The 19061-nt window shown below is 38.9% G+C and overlaps 1 protein-coding gene across 1 annotated transcript in view; it reads left to right on the top strand.

Annotated features, from left to right (window-relative positions):
- Positions 1-18581, top strand: part of NIPA2 (NIPA magnesium transporter 2) — a 31749-nt gene extending 13168 nt beyond the window's left edge. The window contains 4 exon segments of the mRNA XM_032342327.1: positions 12794-12884; positions 13994-14154; positions 17083-17130; positions 17133-18581. Coding sequence (XP_032198218.1) covers positions 12794-12884; positions 13994-14154; positions 17083-17130; positions 17133-17716 — 884 coding nt within the window. The 3' untranslated portion in view covers positions 17717-18581.
- Positions 18582-19061: the final 480 nt, after the last annotated feature.

Here is a 19061-nt window from a genome sequence, read left to right on the forward strand (position 1 = left end):
CAGAGAATCCTGAAGCAGCCTACCTGCTGAGCACAGAGCCTGATGCTGGACTGGAATCCAGCACCCCAAGATCACTACCTGAGTCAGTCAAGAGTCTGCTGCTTAACCGACTGAGCCACGCAGGTGCCCCTTTACAATTTTTAAATAAATCCTTGCTTTTTTAATGAATAGTACTCAAAATACATAAAATTGAAGCCAGTAAAAGTCATTTAGCAGTTTAATAGTTTAATTAATTTGAATGAGAAGCCTTTCTTTTACCTGTCCGATTGAAATATGTGTGATATACCTATGTGTTTTTTTTAAGGTTCTCAGTTTAAGAGGTAACTTTGTTAGTAAAATATCCTGTTTAAAATATCCTGTATTAAAATATCCTGTAGGGACGCCTGGGTGGCTCAGTGGGTTGGGCCGCTGTCTTCGGCTCGGGTCATGATCTCAGGGTCCTGAGATCGAGTCCCGCATCGGGCTCTCTGCTCCGCAGGGAGCCTGCTTCCCTCTCTCTCTCTCTCTCTGCCTGCCTCTCCATCTACTTGTGATTTCTCTCTGTCAAATAAATAAATAAAATCTTTAAAAAAAAATCCTGTATATCCTGTATATTTATATCCTGTATAAAAATTCCAAAAAATACAGATAAATTAAAATTTAATTAAGTGTTGGATATAAAGTCAACATATAAAACTAAACTGCATTATGAGCAGCAATTAGAAAATGAAATGTTGGGGTACTTGGGTGGCTCAATGGGTTAAGCTGCTTTTCTTTTCCATTAATGAGGGGAGCAACAGGCCCCTGATTACAGTTCCAAAGTACTAAGATGTTAATTATAACTCAGCCAGTAAGTACAGGTCTCCTGTTGGGAGGATTTGGTGTAATAGACACCAAACTGCTAGCCTAGTATTGCAGAGATCAACATGATGTAACTTGCAATAGAATAGTTAATGAATGAAATTAGTTTCTGTAACACCTTTATTTAAAAAGCTTAGCCTGCCTTAAAACTAGAGATCAAACTTTTCCAGCTGCAGAAGCTTCTTAGCCTTTTGGCTCAGGTCATGATTTCAGGGTCCTGAGATCGAGTCTCACATTGTGCTCTCTGCTTAGTGGGGAGTCTGCTTCTCCCTCTCATTCTCTCTCTCTGCTCTCCTTCTCTCTCTCTCTCTCAAATAAATATCTTTTTAAAAATGTTAAAATGGTACCATTTTCATATAATTTTTAAAAATAGGAATTATTTAATTATAAATGTAACAAAAGGTGGGAAAGATACCTATGGAGAAATGAAATCATTACTGAGAAAAAGACGACAAATAGAGGGATATATTATTTTCATGAGTTGAAAGATTCATTATTGGAAAGTCATCATTTCCACAGTGACAGACAGTAGGGCACCTGGGTGGCTCAGTCAAGCATCTGCCTTCGGTTCAGGTCATGATCCTGGGGTCCTGGGATAGAGTCTTGCTCAGCTTGGAGTCTGCTTTTTCCTCTCTCTCTGCCCCCCCTCCCCGCTTATGTTCTCTATCTCAAATAAATTGGGGGGGGGAAGACCCTAAAATTCAAAACACATTTTAAAAAAATAAGTAAAATTTGTATGGTAGTACAGAAGTCTGAGTAAAGCGAACTCTTTTTTTAATTTAAATTTTGATAGTTAACATGCAGTGCAGTATTGGTTTCAGGAGTAGAACTCAATGATCCATCACTTATATACAACACCTAGGGTTCATCACAAATACCCTCTTTTTTTTTTTTTTTTAAGATTTTGTTTATTTATTTGACAGAGATCACAAGTAGGCAGAGAAGCAGGCAGAGAGAGAGAGAGGAGGAAGCAGGCTCCTGCTGAGCAGAGAGCCCGATGCGGGGCTCGATCCCCAGGACCCTGAGATCATGACCTGAGCTGAAGGCAGAGGCTTTAACCCACTGAGCCACCCAGGCGCCCCACAGATACCCTCTTTAATACCCATTCACCATCTAACTCATTCCCCACCCACCTCCCTTGGTCAGCCCTCAGCTCTCTACCGTTAAGCTGCTCTCCTTTCTTTCTTTTCCCCCTTCCCTTATGCTCATCTGTTTTCTTTCTTAAATCCCACATATGAGTGAGATAAGGTATTTGTCTTTCTCTGATTTATTTCACTTAGCATAATGCACTCTTGCTCCATCCATGTCATTGCAAATAAATTGTTAAAATGGTACCATACATACCACATCTTCATTATCCATTCATCAGTTGATGGACATTTAGGCTCTCTCCATAGATTGGCTATTGATAATGCTGCAGTAAACAAGGGGGGGGGGTGTATGTACACCTTTGAATCTGTATTTTTGTATCCTTTGGATAAATACTTAGAAGTGCAATTGCTGGATTGTAGGATGGTTCTCTTTTTAACTTTTTGAAGGACCTGTAACCTGTTCTCCAGAGTAACTACACCAGTTTACTTTCCCACCGACAGGCAAAAGGGTTCCCCTTTTTCCACATCCTCAGTAGCATCTCTTATTTCTTGTGTTGTTAATATTAGATCGTACAGGTTTGAGGTGGTATCTTCTTGTGGTTTTGATTCATATTTCCCTGATGATGAGTAATGTTGAGTATCTTTTCACGTGTCTCTTAACCATCTGGATGTCTTCTTTAGAAAAGTGTCTATTCATGTCTCTTGCCCATTTATTAACTAGATTATTTGTTTTTTGGGTGTTGAGTTTGGTATGTTCCTTAGAGATTTTGGATACTAACCCTTTGTTAGTATGTGATTTACAGAGTATGTTTTACTGTTCTGTGAGCTACCTTTTTTTTTTTTTTTTAAATTTATTTTCAGCGTAACAGTATTCATTGTTTTTGCACCACACCCAGTGCTCCATGCAATCCGTGCCCTCCCCAATACCCACCACCTGGTTCCCCCCACGTCCCACCCCCCGCCCCTTCAAAACCCTGAGATTGTTTTTCAGAATCCATAGTCTCTCATGGTTCACCTCCCCTTCCACTTTCCCTCAACTGCCTTTTCCTCTCTAACTCCCCTTGTCCTCCATGGTATTTGTTATGCTCCACAAATAAGTGAAATCATATGATAATTGACTCTCTCTGCCTGACTTATTTCACTCAACATAATCTCTTCCAGTGCCGTCCATGTTGCTACAAAAGTTGGGTATTCATCCTTTCTGATGGAGGCATAATACTCCATAGTGTATATGGACCACATCTTCCTTATCCATTCGTCCGTTGAAGGGCATCTTGGTTCTTTCCACAGTTTGGCGACCCTGGCCATTGCTGCTATACACATTGGGGTACAGATGGCCCTTCTTTTCACTACATCTGTATCTTTGGGGTAAATACCCAGTAGTGCAATTTGCAGGGTCATAGGGAAGCTCTATTTTTAATTTCTTAAGGAATCTCCACACTGTTCTCCAAAGTGGCTGCACCAACTTGTATTCCCACCAACAGTGGAAGAGGGTTCCCCTTTCTCCACATCCCCTCCAATACATGTTGTTTCCTGTCTTGCTAATTTTGTCCATTCTAACTGGTGTAAGGTGGTATCTCAATGTGGTTTTAATTTGAATCTCCCTGATGGCTAGTGATGATGAACGTTTTTCATGTGTCTGATAGCCATTTGTATGTCTTCATTGGAGAAGTGTCTGTTCATGTCTTTTGGCCATTTTTTTGATATGATTATCTGTTTTGTGTGTGTTGAGTTTGAGGAGTTCTTGATAGATCCTGGATATCAACCTTTAGTACTGTACTGTCATTTGCAAATATCTTCTCCCATTCCGTGGGTTGCCTCTTTGTTTTCTTGACTGTTTCCTTTGCTGTGCAGAAGCTTTTGATTTTGATGAAGTCCCAAAAGTTCATTTTTGCTTTTGTTTCCTTTGCGTTCGGAGACATATCTTGAAAGAAGTTGCTGTGGCCGATGTTGAAGAAGTTATTGCCTATGTTCTCCTCTAAAATTTTGATAGATTCCTGCCTCACATTGAGGTCTTTTATCCATTTCGAGTTTGTATTTGTGTATGGTGTAAGAGAATGATCATGTTTCATTCTTCTACACATAGCTATCCAATTTTCCCAGCACCATTTATTGAAGAGACTGCCTTTTTTCCACTGCATATTTTTTCCTGTTTTGTCGAAGATTATTTGACCATAGAGTTGAGGGTCCATATCTGGGCTCTCTGCTCTGTTCCACTGGTCTATGTGTCTGTTTTTATGCCAGTACCATGCTGACTTGGTGATCACAGCTTTGTAGTAAAGCTTGAAATCAGGTAACGTGATGCCCCCCGTTTTATTTTTGTTTTTCAACATTTCCTTAGAGATTCGGGGTCTCTTCTGATTCCATACAAATTTTTGGATTATTTGCTCCAGCTCTTTGAAGAATACCAGTGGAATTTTGATCGGAATAGCTTTAAAAGTATAGATTGCTCTAGGCAGTATGGACATTTTATTCTTTCAATCCAAGAGCATGGAATGGTCTTCCATCTTTTTGTGTCTTCTTCAATTTCTTTCATGAGTGTTCTGTAGTTCCTCGAGTACAGATCCTTTGCCTCTTTGGTTAGGTTTATTCCCAGGTATCTTACGGTTCTTGGTGCTATAGTAAATGGAATCGATTTTCTAATTTCCCTTTCTGTATTTTCATTGTTAGTGTATAAGAAAGCCACTGATTCTGTACATTGACTTTGTATCCTGCCACATTGCTGAATTGCTGTATGAGTTCTAGTAGTTTGGGGGTGGAGTCTTTTGGGTTTTCCATATAAAGAATCATGTCATCTGCAAAGAGAGAGAGTTTGACCTCTTCATTGCCGATTTGGATACCTTTTATTTCTCTTTGTTGTCTGATTGCTGTTGGTAGGACTTCTCATACTGTGTTGAACAAGAGTGGTGAGAGTGGGCATCTTTGTCGTGTTCCTGATCTCAATGGGAAGGACGCAAGCTTTTTCCCATTGAGGATGATATTTGCTGTGGGTCTTTCATAGATAGATCTGATGAAGTTCAAGAATGTTCCCTCTGTCCCTGTACTTTGAAGTGTTTTAATCAGGAACGGATGCTGGATTTTGTCAAATGCTTTTTCTGCATCAACTGAGAGGACCATGTGGTTCTTCTCTCTTCTCTTATTAATTTGTTAACAAAATTAATTTTGTGATTAATTTGTATCACAAAATTAATTTTGCGATTAATTTGTATCACATTAATTGATTTGCGAATGTTGAACCATCCTTGTAACCCAGGGATGAATCCCACCTGGTCATGGTAGATAGTCTTTTTAATGTGCTGTTGGATCCTGTTTGCTAGGATCTTGTTGAGAATCTTAGCATCCATATTCATCAGTGATATTGGTCTGAAATTCTCCTTTTTGGTAGGGTCTTTGCCTGGTTTGGGGATCAGGGTAATGCTGGCTCATAGAAAGAGTCTGGAAGTTTTCCTTCTGCTTCAATTTTTTGCAACAGCTTCAGGAGAATAGGTGTTATTTCTTCTTTGAAAGTTTGGTAGAATTCCCCAGAAAATCCATCAGGTCCTGGGCTCTTGTTTTTGGGAGGTTTTTGATCACTGCTTCAATCTTGTTACTAGATATTGGTCTATTCAGGTTGTCAATTTCTTCCTGATTCAATTTTGGGAGTTTACAGTTTTCCAGGAATGCATCCATTTCATCTAGGTTGCTTAGCTTATTGGCATATAACTGTTGATAATAACTTCTGATGATTGTTTCTACTTCCTTAGTGTTAGTTGTGATCTCTCCCGTTTCATTCATAATTTTATGAATTTGGGCTTTCTCTCTTTTCTTTTGGATTAGTGTGGCCAATGGTTTATCGATCTTACTGTTTCTTTCAAAAAACCAGCTTTTAGTTTCATTGTTATGTTCTTCTCTATCTCTGGTTTCTACCTCATTGATCTCAGCTCCAATCTTGATTATTTCCTTTCTTAGGTGTTGAGTTGGTTTGATTTGTTGATTCTCCAGTTCTTTAAGGTGTAGAGACAACTGGCGTGTTCTGGATTTTTCAATTTTTTTGAGGGAGGCTTGGATGGCTATGTATTTCCCCCTTAGGACCGCCTTTGCTGTATCTCATAGGTTTTGGTCTGAAGTGTCTTCATTCTCATTGGTTTTCATGAATTGTTTCAGTTCTTCTTTGATCTCCTGGTTGATCCAAGCAAAGGTGGTCTTTAGCTTCCAGGTGTTTGAAATCCTTCCAAACTTTTCCTTGTGTTATGAGAGCTGTGTTAAGATCTCCTACTATTGATGTATTCATTTCCATATGACTATCTTGATTAACAGTTTTCTTATGTAATTGGCTGCTCCCATATTGGGGACATAGATATTTACAATTGTTAGATCATCTTGGTGGATAGTCCCTTTCAGAATGATGTAGTGTCCTTCTGTATCTCTGACCACAGTCTTTAGTTTAAAATCTAATTTATCTGATATGAGAATCGCTACCCCAGCCTTCTTTTGAGGCCCATTGGCATGAAAGATGCTTCTCCATCCCTTCACTTTCAGTCTGGGTGTATCTTTAGGTTCAAAATGGGTCTCTCGTAGACAACATATGGATGGGTCCTGTTGTTTTATCCAATCTGCAACCCTGTGTTGTTTTGTGGGCGCATTTAGGCCATTCGCATTGAGAGTGATTATTGATAGATACGTTTTTATTGACATGTTACCTTTGAAGTCTTTCTTTCTGTAGATTGTCTCTATATTTCTGTTCAATGCTATTCTTAGGATTTTTCCTCTTTTATAGAACCCCCCTTAATATTTCCTGCAGTGTCGGCTTGGTAGTTGCATAGTCTTTTAAGCCTTGCTGGTCTTGGAAACTCTTTCACTCTCCATCCATTTTGAATGTCAGTCTTGCTGGATCAAGTATTCTTGGCTGCATGGTCTTCTCATTTAGTGCCCTGAATATATCTTGCCAGCCCTTTCTGGCTTGCCAGGTCTCTGTGGACAGATCTGACATTATTCTGATGGGCTTTCCTCTTTTAAGTTAGGAGCCTCTTTGTCCTAGTGGCTTTCAAGGGATTATACCTACAATTATGATTCCTCAATTTGACTATCAGGTTCCTTGATGTTTTTTTTTTTGGAATCTACAATCTTGGGTGGAGACCGTTCGGCCTCTAGTACATGAACGCTGGTTCCATTCGGGAGATTGGGAAAATTTTCATGAAGAACTTGTTCCACTAAATCTTCTAGACTTCTTTCTTTCTCCTCCCCTTCAGGGATTCCAGTAATTCTGACGTTGGAATGTTTCATGGCATCATTTATTTCCCTGATTCTGTTTTCGTGGCTTCTAAGCTGTTTGTTCCATACTTCCTCCTGATCCTTTCTCTCTGTCTGTTTGTCCTCCAGATCACTAATTCTGTCTTCTGTCTCAGTTACCCTAGCTTTGAGAGAATTTAGATTAGATTGGAACTCATTGAGAGCATTGTGAACCTCCCTGGTAGCTTTTAGCTCTTCCCTAACATTGTGAACATCCTGTCTGGTTGCTTTCAGTTCAGCCCTTATCAATTCCGTTTGGTCATCCATGGCTTTCTCCAACCTAGCTATTGCCTGGATAATTGTTGGACTGAATTCTCTTTCCGACATATTGTCTGTGTTGATAGCCGTTAGCTCTGTTGCAGAAGGCCCATCCTCTGTATTTTTCTTCTGTGGGCATTCCTCCTCCTAGTCATTTTGTTGAGAGATGACTGAACGGATGTAGCTGGATGTATCGACTGTGGTGCAGTCAAGGTGCACCCTGGAACACTTCTGAGCAATCAGGATTCCCCATCCAAATGAGAGGAAAAAGAAAAGAAAAGAAAAAGAAAAAGAGAGAGAGACAGGAAAGAAAGGGAAGATAAAAGAGAAGGTTCAGCCCAAATGGGCCCCAGGGTAAGATTGATGAAGTATACAAACAAAAACATACAAACAAAAAGACTGATGAAAGTATATGACAAGAGAAAAAAATATTTATATATATATTTATATATATAAATATTTGTATATATTTATATATATATGCAAATAAAGGAAGAACCTCGTCAAAAAGAACCCCAAGTGTAAGATTTATATAGTATCAGGACCAACACAGAAACACTGGTGGAAGAAAAAGTTGGGAGAGTGGTTATAAATTCTCAGTGTGGGCGTGTAAGGTTGTTTTGATTCTTCCTGGATGTATCTTGATATCTTTGTTAAAGGACTCAGCTTTCCTAAGATAATGGGGGATTAAAAAGTTTACCGGGTGCCTGGGTGGCTCAGTGGGTTAAGCCTCTGATCTCAGGGTCCTGGGATCGAGTCCCACATTGGGCTCTCTGCTCAGTGGGGAGCCTGCTTCCCTTCCTCTGTCTGTGCCTGCCTCTCTGCCTACTTGTGATCTCTCTCCCTTTGTCAAATAAATGAATGAAATCTTTAAAAAAAAAAAAAAATTCATTTACCTGTAGGGGTAGTATTGATTGGGGAAAGGGGATTACCTTGAAATTTAACTCTATATGAATATTAGAAAATAAAAATAAAAGAATAAACTAAACTGAAATTAAAAAAATAGAAATGCAAAAGAAAAACACAGGTGTTTGTATCAAAAAGTTCAGGTTAGAAGGTTATTATGGAATTTGATGTACTGGACATCTCACTGTGATGGTAAATAGGTTAAAAAATTATCTATATATTGGGGCGCCTGGGTGGCTCAGTGGGTTAAAGCCTCTGCCTTCGGCTCAGGTCATGATCCCAGGGTACTGGGATCGAGCCCCACATCGGGCTGTCCGCTCCGTGGAGAGCCTGCCTCCTCCTCTCTCTCTTTCTGCCTGCCTCTCTGCCTACTTGTGATCTCTGTCTGTCAAATAAATAAATAAATAAAATCTTTTTAAAAAAAAAATTATCTATATAAAAAAAAAATAGAGCCAGAATAGTGGGAACAAGTTAAAAATAAAAGTTGTCCTGTGAAGTAGTGGTGGTTCTCTTCTAGTCTTTTTTTTTCTTTTCTGGGGGAGGGGCCTGCCATGTGGGTTTTTAGTTAGTGATGTTCCCTGAGTTACGTCCTCCTGCCCCCCTCAAGGGGGTGGGCTCTGAGGAAACCGGTTTTCTTCAGGCTTTTATTCTCTGGAGATTTTTTTTTTTAAAGATTTTTTATTTTTTTATTTGACAGAGAGAGCTCACAAGCAGGTAGAGAGGCAGGCAGAGAGAGAGGAGGAAGCAGGCTCCCTGCTCGATCCCAGGACCCTGAGATCATGACCAGAGCCGAAGGCAGCGGCTTAACCACTGAGCCACCCAGGCGCCCCTCTCTGGAGATTTTTATGTTTGTTCACTTTTTTTTTCTCTCTCGCCTTGACCCCTTTTGATAGTTTTTGTAGGTTTAGAGGAAAGCAAACTGCACCCTAACTTCCCTCTCAGAGAGAAGCCTCAGTCTGCCCTCCTGTGGGTGCTGCAGAGCCCATCTAAATTCCCCCTTGGCTGCTGGCAGAGCAGGTTCCGAGTCGCAGTCCCTGGGGTCGCAGGATCTTCTGCTTGTACCCAAAACCACCGCAGCGGCGGTTGTCTGGGCAGCTCCAGACCCCCAGAGAGGTTCCAAGCAGCGATAGCACACTGAGATTTTTCTGCTGGGCTGGGCTGGGAGTGCCTGGTCCCTCTGGGTCTAAGAGCGCCGGGCTTGGCGTGCACCTCTCTGAGGGGAGGTGCTGTGGGTGGAGCGCATGTCTCAGGCTCTGAGAGCAGTGCGCAGGTCTGAGAGCACCAGGCTGGGACTTCCGAGTACCTTTCTCAGGGGAGGGTGAGGGGCGTGTGCGTCTCAGGCTCTGCATTCTGTTGTCTAGTGAGGCTCCCAGCCCCTCACAGGAGCCGGACCCCACGCGTTCTTGGGCGTGCTGGCGACTCAGGGACCAAGACCTGGTTTCTCTGCTGCACTCTCTCTGGCTCAGCACCAGGGGAGGCTGTCCTGGGTCCGGGGACTTAAGCCCCTGTCCCTACCCACTCCGATTCCCACAACAACCCCCCCCTCCCCCCCCCCCCGCGATCCTTTGCTCTTTTTGAGTGTTTTCAACCAGTCTCCAAGTTAATGCTGGTCCCCAGATGCAGGGCACTCTCGTATTAGGGATATTACTTTCCAATCTGTTGCCTCTGGTGGCTCCCTCCCCCTTTTGTTTATCTTCTGATATCAGTCCGACGTTCCCACTCCGCTTTACCTGCTCATTGGCGTCTTCTGCCCCTATAGAGATCCAGATGTGTATAATTCTGATCTCAGACTGATTTCATGGGTGATCGGAATTCTTTGGTAGGTAATCAGCTCACTTTAGGGTACAGGTTGAAAAGCCTCCTCCTACTTCCCCACCATCTTGTTCCCCCACCTTTTTTTCTTTAAAGATATTATTTATCTGTTAGAGAATGAGAGGGAGAGAGAGAGCGCGAGCACAGGCAGACAGAGTGGCAGGCAGAGGCAGAGGGAGAAGCAGGCTCCCCACCGAGCAAGGAGCCCAATGTGGGACTTAATCCCAGGAAGCTGGGATCATGACCTGAGCGGAAGGCATCTGCTTAACCAACTGAGCCACACAGGTGTCCCATGCCTTTTGTTTTGTGATTGTTTTCTTTGCTGTGCAGAAGTTTTTTATCTTGATGAAGTCCTAAAAGTTGAGTTTTGCTTTTGTTTCCCTAAGCAGATATTCGCAAAGGTCCAAGTATTTGCTATACTGGGCCATCGAGCTTTATTATGAAGCTGCACTAATTAAGTCAGTATGGTAGCATGTCAGAATACATAAGCCAGTAGAATAGAATGGAGAACCTTGAAACACCCACACACTGTGTGTTTATTGCAAAGGTGGTATTGAAATAGGGAAATGTGCTTTACAATAAATATTGCTGTAACATTCCATATGGAAAAATTACAGTTTGATTTCTACTGTACTCTATTTGTAAAGATCAACTCCAGGTGGTTCATAAGCTTAAACGTGAAAGGTAGAACACTAAAAGAATTTTAAGAAAGATCTCTCATTACAAGAAATGGGTAAGATAGGGGATTAGAAGTACACTTAATTGTACACTGAAACTAATAGCACTGTATGTTAACTATTCTGGAATTAAAGAATAATTAAATAAAAATGATTTCTTGGGCACCTAAGTGGCTCAGTGGGTTAAGCCTCTGCCTTTGGCTCAGGTCATGATCTCAGGGTCTCATGATCGAGTCTTGCATCAGGCTCTCTGCTCAGAAGGGAGCCTGCTTCCCTCTCTCTCTCTCTCTCTGCCCACTTGTGATCTCTCTCTCTCAAATAAATAAAATCTTTAAAAAAATTATTCTCATACAACTTGTATGAAGCACCTACCACAAAGGAAAATATTTTAAAATTTGATGTTAAAATTAAGAACTTTTGGTCAAGAGTATAAAAGAACGAAAAGGCAAATTACAGAAAGTTTAAAAAAAAAAAAAGGACATGTTTTTAACCCACAGAAGTTTCATGTCCAAAATATGTAACGAATTACCTCATTTCGGTAAGAGAAAACAAATAGTTTAAGAGCCCAGCAGGAAAAATAGTTGACCAGCTGCTTCACTAAAAGATTTTACTTGGCCAGTGAACACATGAAAAGGGGAAATGCAAATTGAAAGAATAATAAAATAATTCCATTTTCCATTAACAGATTAACAACTTTTTGTTCCAAGTGGGACGAAAGGAACTATCATATTCTGCTCAGTGAAACTTGATATAACCATTTTGGAAAATACAGTAGCCATAAGTGATCTTTCTGTAAGATTACATCCCCTGCATAAGATTCCCTAGTGTCTTTTCAATTCAGATGAAATTTGTATCAGGATTCACAAAGGTTGTGTACCATGAGGCCCTGGCTATCTCTGACCCCAGGGCTGCCTTCACCAACACTCCATTCCTTTGTACACTTCATGTTAAGTACTTGACATGTATTTTGCCTGTTTTCCTTCACTAAAATGTAAATTTTTAGGAGAACAGTATTTTCATTTTTTAAAAATATTTGAGAGAGCACGAGAGAGAGAGAGAGAGAGAGAGAGAGAGTGAGCAGAAGCAGGGGGAGGGGCAGAGGGAGAGGGACAAGCAGAACCTGGAGGCAGGACTCCATCCCAGGACTCTGGGATCATGACCTCGGCCAAAGGCAGATGCCTAGCTGACTGAGCCACCCAGGTGCCAGGAGAACAGTATTTTTGTTTTGTTTACTGCTCTGTTTCCTGATCCTAGAACAGCATCTGGCCCATTATAGGTACCTAAGGATGTCTTTAAATATGAGTTGGGTTAAAAAAAACCCAAACTAATGAAAAAGACTTAGGAGAGATGTTTTCACACAGTTTTAGCTGCTTTTAATTGATTTCTGTTTGTTGTGATAGGGTATAAGTATTTATTAAATTAAAAAAAATTATATGTAAGATAAATTGGATCTCTTCAATTAAAATTACAGATTATTATTTTTTCTAATTGGTTTGGATTCTGTTCTAATGTTGATAATTTACAGGAGAACCCTTATGAGTAGATGGGAAAAAATAAAGAAATTACTAAATACAATTGAAGTAGCATATAAAAAATATAAATGTACCTTTGACCCTTCAGCAGCATGGTAGTTGGGGCAGTGACCTGTGCAGTTAAAAAGCTGCATATAACTTTTGACTCCCAGAAGCTTTACTGTTAGCATACTATTGACCAGAAGCCTTAGTAAAGGCTTTTGTTAACACATACTTTGTATAAGTATTATATACTGTATTCCAAACAATAACCTAGAGGAAAGAAAATCATACAAAATAACCTTGAGTGGATCCTGAAAGTTTAAACTCCTGGTAAGTTCAAGGGTCAACTGTATATGAAAATAACATACAGACCTTTTCATTTTGAGTGATTTGTTCTGACAGTTTTCTTTTGTTGTCTATCTCCAAGTGGGAGCCGGTGAGGTGGCTAACTTTGCTGCATATGCCTTTGCACCAGCCACCCTAGTGACTCCATTAGGAGCTCTCAGCGTCCTAGTAAGGTAAGGATGCTATGCTGCTTGTGTAGGGACAGTAGTCAGTATATTAGTCCATAAAGCATTCTAATTGCACATGCTCAGCATAATTGACATTTAAACAATCTTGAGAACTTTTTTTTTAAGCTGTGCTTTTAAAGGGTTCTCTTTTGTGCACAGGCGTGCTGTCAATTTGTAGCAGAAATTACGCTCCCATGCTTTGTCTCGCTTTTATTAAAATTTTTTAAAATTTCAAGTTTGACTTGTCACAGCACTTAACATTTGAGACATAGACACTTTGGTAAAATGGTGGTTGGTGATAAGTCAGTTTCCATACCTACAGTAAAACAATGATTGGTACAAGGTTGTGTACCTCTGAAGACTGCTCTGGGGGTACCCCTTTGGAAGGAGCAGTCCAAAACTTGTCCTTTTTCTATTATTTTAATGATTAGCCCAAACGGCAAAGCCCATATTGAAGTTTGGATTTTGGTTACTATTCTCAAAGTTTTTGATAGGTTTTTTTTTAATAAAGTCTTTGTTTCCCCCAGGGTAGTGTGTTTGTGTATAAGTCAGTATTATATTTAAGTTACATAATTTTTCAAGATACTGTATAATCTAGTATATAAAGATGCATTGTGGTATATGTCTTTTACCCTTAATTTTCTGTATGTTATGTCATATTTATAGGTTTACGTTATATGTTTTTTAGATTTGGTTAAAACTGGCTTTTAAGTATTAAAACTTTTTCATTTAATAGGCAAATTATATAGAATGACATGAACGCATAGAAAGGCTGCATCAACCAGTATGGATAAATTAAAGTTGAGCAAATTTTAAGCACTGGTTTGGACGTAGAGTCTTAGATTATAAATTTATATTATACCTCCGTTTATTGTGAATTTCATACTGATTTTCTATAGTAGAAATATGGGAACTATACTGGTTTAGTGTGCCATTGTTTTGCTGGAAACTTCCATTTTATGATTGAATGTGCCTTTTCTGAAAGCCAGAGAACCTTCACAAGTTTGTAGTGTTAATAGTTTTTTAATAATTTAAATTCTGTGTTATGTTGATTTTTAAAAATGAGAGAAGTAATTCATAATTTTAATGTTCTCCACTCCCCTCCCCCATTTTAGTGCCATTCTTTCTTCATACTTTCTAAATGAAAGACTTAATCTTCATGGGAAAATTGGATGTTTGCTAAGTATTTTAGGATCTACAGTTATGGTCATTCATGCTCCAAAAGAAGAAGAGATTGAGACTTTAAATGAAATGTCTCACAAGCTGGGAGATCCAGGTAAGAAATAAGAAAAGCTTTATTAGTCTCACTATTTTACTTTTTTAAAAAAAAATATTTTATTTATTTATTTGAGAGAGAGGTAGTGAGAGAGAGCATGAGTGAGAAGGTCAGAGGGAGAAGCAGACTCTCCGTGGAGCTGGGAGCCCGATGTGGGACTCATGACCTGAGCCTAAAGCAGTCGTCTAACCAACTGAGCCACCCAGGTGTCCCACTATTTTAGTTTTTAATTTAGTTTTTATTTTAACCAAAATTTTATGTGCATATAAAGAGGCAAATTGTTCTTCATGGCTTATTATGAAAAATTATGGTCATTTTCTTCTTCTACCAGCCCCAGATGCCTTGTTTATTTTGTTCTTTAACTCTGTGTGTCTAAGTAACATGCTTAAGGTGCTGCTACTCTTGGCTTTAGGCATCATCTGTGTATCTGCCTGATTTTGTTTAAATGATTTATTTACATTATAGTCATTATATAACTTTTATTCCCAGCTTAGACATATACAACTACTTTTCCTTCTTTGTATTTTTTTTTTCTTAACGGATAATGATCTTTTTTGATCACTTTTCTATGAATTTATCAATCTGTCTTAAAACTCTACTCCAGGGTCTTAATTCTACCCTCAGTAATTTCAAACACATTAGGTATTCTGCAGTTTCATCTCTTCTGGAAATTTCTCCCAAAATCTTATTTGGCCTTAGTCCAGGCTGGTATCTTGAGCTGCTGGCACATTTGTTATTGTGGACTTTTCTTCATTAGCATCCTGAAGGGATCCCCTTCACTTTTTTCTTGGCTCTGAATCCTGGGTTTGCGCCTTCATTTTGGTTGGAGCCACTATTGCAGGAGACAAGAAAGGCACAGAAGAGATGAGACTTTTTAAGTCCTTGTATATATAAAAATGTCTTTAGTCCATGTAACCTCATTGTCTTCTCACTTCCAGTGTTGCTAAGAAATGACAGTCAATTCTTTATCTTTTATATGTTACCATATTTTGTCTTTAGCAACCTTTAGGATGTCCTCTTTGCCCTCATCATCTGAAATTTTCCACTGAGGTACTTAGATGTGGGCTAGTTTTTATCCATTGTGCTAGGTATTTGATGGATTTTTTAAAATTTGGAAATGTCTATCTTATTCTAGGAAATCAAATTTGTTCTTTGATATTCTTTCTTTTCTCTTTATGAAATTCTTCTTACTCTTCTGTTGATTGGACCTCCTGCAATATACAGTGACTTTTCAGACGCATGCATGCGCGAACATATACACATGTATATATACACATGTACATATATACGTATACACACAATATGTATAAATACGTACATATATACGTATATGTATATATGTATGTGTATATGTGTACGTGTGTATTTACATTATATATTTATATATTTATTTTATAATTATATAAATATATAGTAATTTAATTTATATATTATACATATTTTTTTTTCATCTTCCTGTTTTTACTGCTTTTTCTTTTTAGCTCTGCCTTCAGGGAGATTTCCTCAGTTTTATCTTCGCAGCCCCTTTGAGTTTTTATTTCTGCTATTACATTTTTAATTTCCAAGAGCTTGCTTTTGCTCTTTAGTTGTGTATGTGTCCGAAAAACCAAACAAAACGTGAAATTCACCTTCAACATTTTGCAGATGTACAGTACACTATTGTTACCCACATGTGTTGTGTTGTGCAGCAAGTCCCCAAAGAGACCTGGTTATTTAAAAGTATTTCTGCAAACTTCAATATTGGGATTGTTTGTGGGCTCTGTTTTTTCTTTTGCTTTAGTCATTTAGTTTTGTTTTTAGGCAGTTTTGATTAAATACTGGGCATAGAATATTAAAAAGTGTAAAGGCTCTAAGTGATGTTTTATTCCTTCAGAATAAACCTAAATTTTTTTTTTGTTGGACACTTTTTCTTTCTTTCTTTTTTTTTTAAATATTTTTTTATTTTATAGAGATCACAAGTAGACAGGGAGGCAGGCAGAGAGAAGGGGAAGTAGGCTTCTCACTGAGCAGGGAGCACAATACAGGGTAACCGGGTGAGCCACCCAGGTGCCCTGCAGATCACCTTTAACTTGAAGTGTTGTTTCACTCTTTGTTGAGGCTGGTTTCTTTCCATTTTGCATGTATTTCTTAATCATAGATTCTCAGCTGATACCCTGGGATGTTTACTTGGACCATCCACCTGGATGAACTTTTAATGGCAGTGTCTGTGTCAGCATTCCAAGACTGTAGGTGTCTTCACTCCACTCTCTGGCATTTTTGTCTATTTGGTTTCTAAAAACCTAGGCATATATAGCTTCTCTTCCCACAAATGCCTTTTTTTTTTAACGATTTATTATTTATTTGACAGAGATCACGAGTAGGCAGAAAGGCAGGCAGAGAGAGGAAGGGAAGCAGGCTCCCTGCTGAGGAGAGAGCCCGATGTGGGGCTCGATCCCAGGACCCTGAGATCATGACCTGAGCTGAAGGCAGCAGCTTAACCCACTGAGCCACCCAGGCGCCCCTAGCATCTGTAAATTTTTGAGTGTTCAAGGTCATCTTGTGATTTCTCTCCATTAGTTTGATTGTTTCCATTCTTGGAGTTAGGGCATTCCAGTGGGTGGGAAGTGTAGTGAGCTATTCTAGAGTGGATGGCTGCGAATCAGCCTCATCTCCATTTTCCGTGATCTAATTATCATGAGCCTTAAAGTGCTATGTTAAAAATGTTAGTAACAGTTTATGAATATGAAGCATCGTGTAATCTTCCAGTATATACATCTAACTAAATTTTTATGGCTATACTTTTGCTGGGGCAGCAAAAGGAAGAAAATACTTATTTTAAGGTTACACCTTTTCTCCTTCCTATTGAGTTAATACTTGTTTTGGATTCTCAGGGTTTTTTTTTAGTACTTACGCATTTGACTAAATACAACTTTTCTTTGCCTCCCCCAGGTTTTGTGGTCTTTGCAACACTTGTGGTCATTGTGTTATTGATACTAATCTTGTGGTGGTGACCTCGCATGGACAGACAAACATTCTTGTGTACATAACAATCTGCTCTGTAATTGGAGCATTTTCAGTCTCCTGTGTTAAGGGCCTGGGCATTGCTATCAAAGAGCTGTTTGCTGGAAAACCTGTGCTAAGACATCCCCTGGCCTGGATTCTGCTGCTGAGCCTTATAGTCTGTGTGAGCACACAGATTAATTACCTGAACAGGGCCCTGGATATATTCAACACTTCCATTGTGACTCCAATATATTATGTATTCTTTACAACATCAGTTTTAACTTGTTCAGCTATCCTTTTTAAGGAATGGCAAGATATGCCTATTGATGATGTCATTGGTACTTTGAGTGGCTTCTTTACAATCATTGTGGGAATATTTTTGTTGCATGCCTTTAAAGACGTCAGCTTTAGTCTAGCAAGTCTCCCTGTGTCTTTTCGAAAAGACGAAAAAGCAATGAATGGCAATCTCTCTAACATGTATGAAGTTCTTAATAATAATGAAGAAAACTTGACCTGTGGAATTGAACAACACAGTGGTGAAAATATCTCCCGAAGAAATGGAAATCTCACAGTTTTTTAAGAAAAATGTAATTAAAAGGTTAATCTGTAATTGTGTTATCAAGTGAATTTGAATATCAGAATGTGTCTGAAAAAGCATTGTTGTCAAAAAATGTTCTCTGGAGACAATCTTTTATAAGTTTCACTGATTTGGACCAAGAAATTATTATATTTACATGATGGTAGCTCACTAAAATGACCTCAGTACATGGCCAATTTCTATTAACATTCTATTATTATAGAGGTATTTTAAATTTTTCTTTCACCACAATCTAAATGCACTGACAGTTTTAAGTCGATAAAAATGCTTTATTTTTTCATTGGTGATTAAAATCTGAAATGTACATTTGTCATCCCCAGTCCATCAATCCCTGACCATTTGAAGGCTTTTTGATTTAAAAGGAACAAAATTTTCCTAATACCTTATCCGGTGATTTACCTTACCTGTAAGAATGACTCCAGTTTGATGAATTTTTTTAAATTTTGAAATGTTGGTTTAAGAGAATCCTAAGTTATGAAATGAAGAAAAATTCAAATTTACCAAACAATAAAGGGTAGGAACTTGCCCCATGGGAGATGTTTCTCACATTGTGACTTAATCACCCCACATTTGATGGTCTTCCTATTCCTTGATGGCACCTTGCTAAACCAGTGCATCCTACATATGTCAGGCTGCAGCCTGACTGGTTTCATTCTTTACTTACTCTAATTCCTTGATACTTGGAATATTGATTTACCATTTTACATCAGCTCTTGTACTTTTCAGTGTATTTTCATAATGAGTTACATTGTCATTTAGATCTTCTAACAACTCTGGGAAATAAAGTCAAAAGACTAATTTCTTAAATTTAGCTCATGTTATAATAAAAAGACAAATTGAAACAGTTCCTTTCTAAGTCTGAATGCTTAGAACAAACAAGGTGGTTATAAAATAATGGTTTCTTTGTACCCAGTATTTTACTTTGCTTTAGTGTTTGTTCAGACCATTGTATATATATATATTTTTTTGTTTTTTGTTTTTTTTTTAAAGATTTTATTTATTTATTTGACAGAGAGAGATCACAAGTAGGCAGAGAGAGAGGAAGAAGCAGGCTCCCTGCTGAGCAGAAAGCCCGACGTGGGACTTGATCCCGGGACCCTGAGATCATGACCCGAGCCGAAGGCAGCGGCTTAACCCACTGAGCCACCCAGGCGCCCCTAGACCATTGTATATTTTGGTCTTTTAAAAATGTCCATGAAAAAATGTATATGGAAACTTTCAAATGTATGCAAAAAAGGTAGACTAGTATAATGAACTCCATCCAGCTTCAGAACCTATCATCATAGCAATCAACTGGGTTTTAAAAAAGTAAACCATTTCCACCTAG

This window comes from Mustela erminea, chromosome 5, assembly GCF_009829155.1.
Source record: "Mustela erminea isolate mMusErm1 chromosome 5, mMusErm1.Pri, whole genome shotgun sequence".
In the NCBI taxonomy this organism is placed as follows: Eukaryota; Metazoa; Chordata; class Mammalia; order Carnivora; family Mustelidae; genus Mustela; species Mustela erminea.